General features: G+C 67.9%; 1 protein-coding gene across 1 annotated transcript; it reads right to left on the bottom strand.

Annotated features, from left to right (window-relative positions):
* Positions 1 to 370: 370 nt before the first annotated feature.
* On the bottom strand, positions 371 to 1157 carry TWIST1 (twist family bHLH transcription factor 1). The gene has a single exon (XM_054496860.2). The coding sequence runs from the start codon at positions 1022 to 1024 to the stop codon at positions 413 to 415; it is 612 nt and encodes a 203-aa protein (XP_054352835.1). The 5' UTR covers positions 1025 to 1157; the 3' UTR covers positions 371 to 412.
* Positions 1158 to 1574: the final 417 nt, after the last annotated feature.

The raw sequence follows: 1574 nt of genomic DNA, 5'->3' as shown, positions 1-1574 counted from the left end.
GAGGAGGTGGAATTTGTTTTAAAACATTTGTTTTAAAGAGAACAAAAATTGAAAGCTGAAAGAAAGGGTGGCGCTGGCAAAACGGTCCTTACCCGTGACCCTGGGTGTCTCTGTCTTCCCTCCTGTCACGCACACTCACGCGCACACACACCCCTCACCAGGGCGCATCCCCCTGGAGACTGTTCTCCCTAGCGGGGTCAGACCGGCCTTCGGGGACGCTGGGGGCGCGAGGCAACGGTGCCAAGTGAGGTGGGAAGGCTGAGAGGAGAGTGGGAGAAGGGAGGAAATCGAGGTGGACTGGGAACCGCGGCCTGGCCGGCCGTCCGTCTCCCACCTGAGAGGCGAAGGGGTGCAGCGGCGCGGTCCTTACCTAGGTCTCCGGCCCTGCTGAGGGGGTGGGGGGCTCCGCCTGCTAGTGGGACGCGGACATGGACCAGGCCCCCTCCATCCTCCAGACCGAGAAGGCGTAGCTGAGCCGCTCGTGAGCCACATAGCTGCAGCTTGCCATCTTGGAGTCCAGCTCGTCGCTCTGGAGAACCTGGTAGAGAAAGTCGATGTACCTGGCCGCCAGCTTGAGGGTCTGAATCTTGCTCAGCTTGTCCGAGGGCAGCGTGGGGATGATCTTCCGCAGCGCGGCGAACGCCTCGTTCAGCGACTGGGTGCGCTGGCGCTCCCGCACGTTGGCCATGACCCGCTGCGTCTGCAGCTCCTCGTAAGACTGCGGGCTCCCGCCGCCGCTGCTGCTGCCGCCGCCGCCCGCGCCGCCGCCACCGCCGCCGCCACAGCCCGCAGACTTCTTGCCGCGCTTGCCCTGGGCCGGGCTGCCCGGCTCGTCGCCGCCTCCGACGCCCCCGCTCGCGGCTCCGCCGGGCCCCGCGCCGCCGCCCGCGCTGCGCCGGCTGCTGCGCCGCTTGCGTCCCCCGCGCTTGCCGCTCGGCGGCTGCTGCCGGTCTGGCTCTTCCTCGCTGTTGCTCAGGCTGTCGTCGGCCGGCGAGACTGGAGAGCTGGACACGTCCTGCATCATCTCTCGAGTGGGGACGCGTGGCCTCGCGGGCCCGGGGCAGAGGGGCAGCCCGGGGAAGAGGAGAAGAGCGGGGCGCCTCAGCCCGCCAGCTTCCCCCGCGCGCGGCGCCGGCCCGGGCGGTGCGGCCCGCGGAGGAGGGAGCAAGAGGACGGACGGGAGAGACCTCCGCGGGGAGGGCGCGCGGGGGAGGCGGGGAGGGAGGCGGGAGGGGGAGGGGACGGTGTGGATGGCCCCGAGGTCCAAAAAGAAAGCGCCCAACGGCTGGACGCACACCCAGCCTGGCCTCCTGGAAAGGGTGCCGGTGCTGCAGAGCCCGCGAGGTGTCTGGGAGTTGGGCGAGAGCTGCAGACTTGGAGGCTCTTATACCTCCGTGCAGGCGGAAAGTTTGGGGGCAGCAGTGTCATTGGCCTGACGTGAGGAGGAGGGACTTTTCGAAGTTTTATAGGAAAGTTTCCGCTTTCCAGTCCCCCTCCCCCGTCCCACCTCCCTTCCTCGGGGTCTAACAATTCGTCCTCCCAAACCATTCAAAAACGACCTGGCCCGGGCGGCC

The sequence above is a fragment of the Pongo pygmaeus genome, chromosome 6, assembly GCF_028885625.2.
Source record: "Pongo pygmaeus isolate AG05252 chromosome 6, NHGRI_mPonPyg2-v2.0_pri, whole genome shotgun sequence".
Lineage (NCBI taxonomy): Eukaryota > Metazoa > Chordata > Mammalia > Primates > Hominidae > Pongo > Pongo pygmaeus.
Note: the sequence above shows the minus strand (reverse complement) of the source record. Positions and strands in the feature narration are given on the sequence as shown.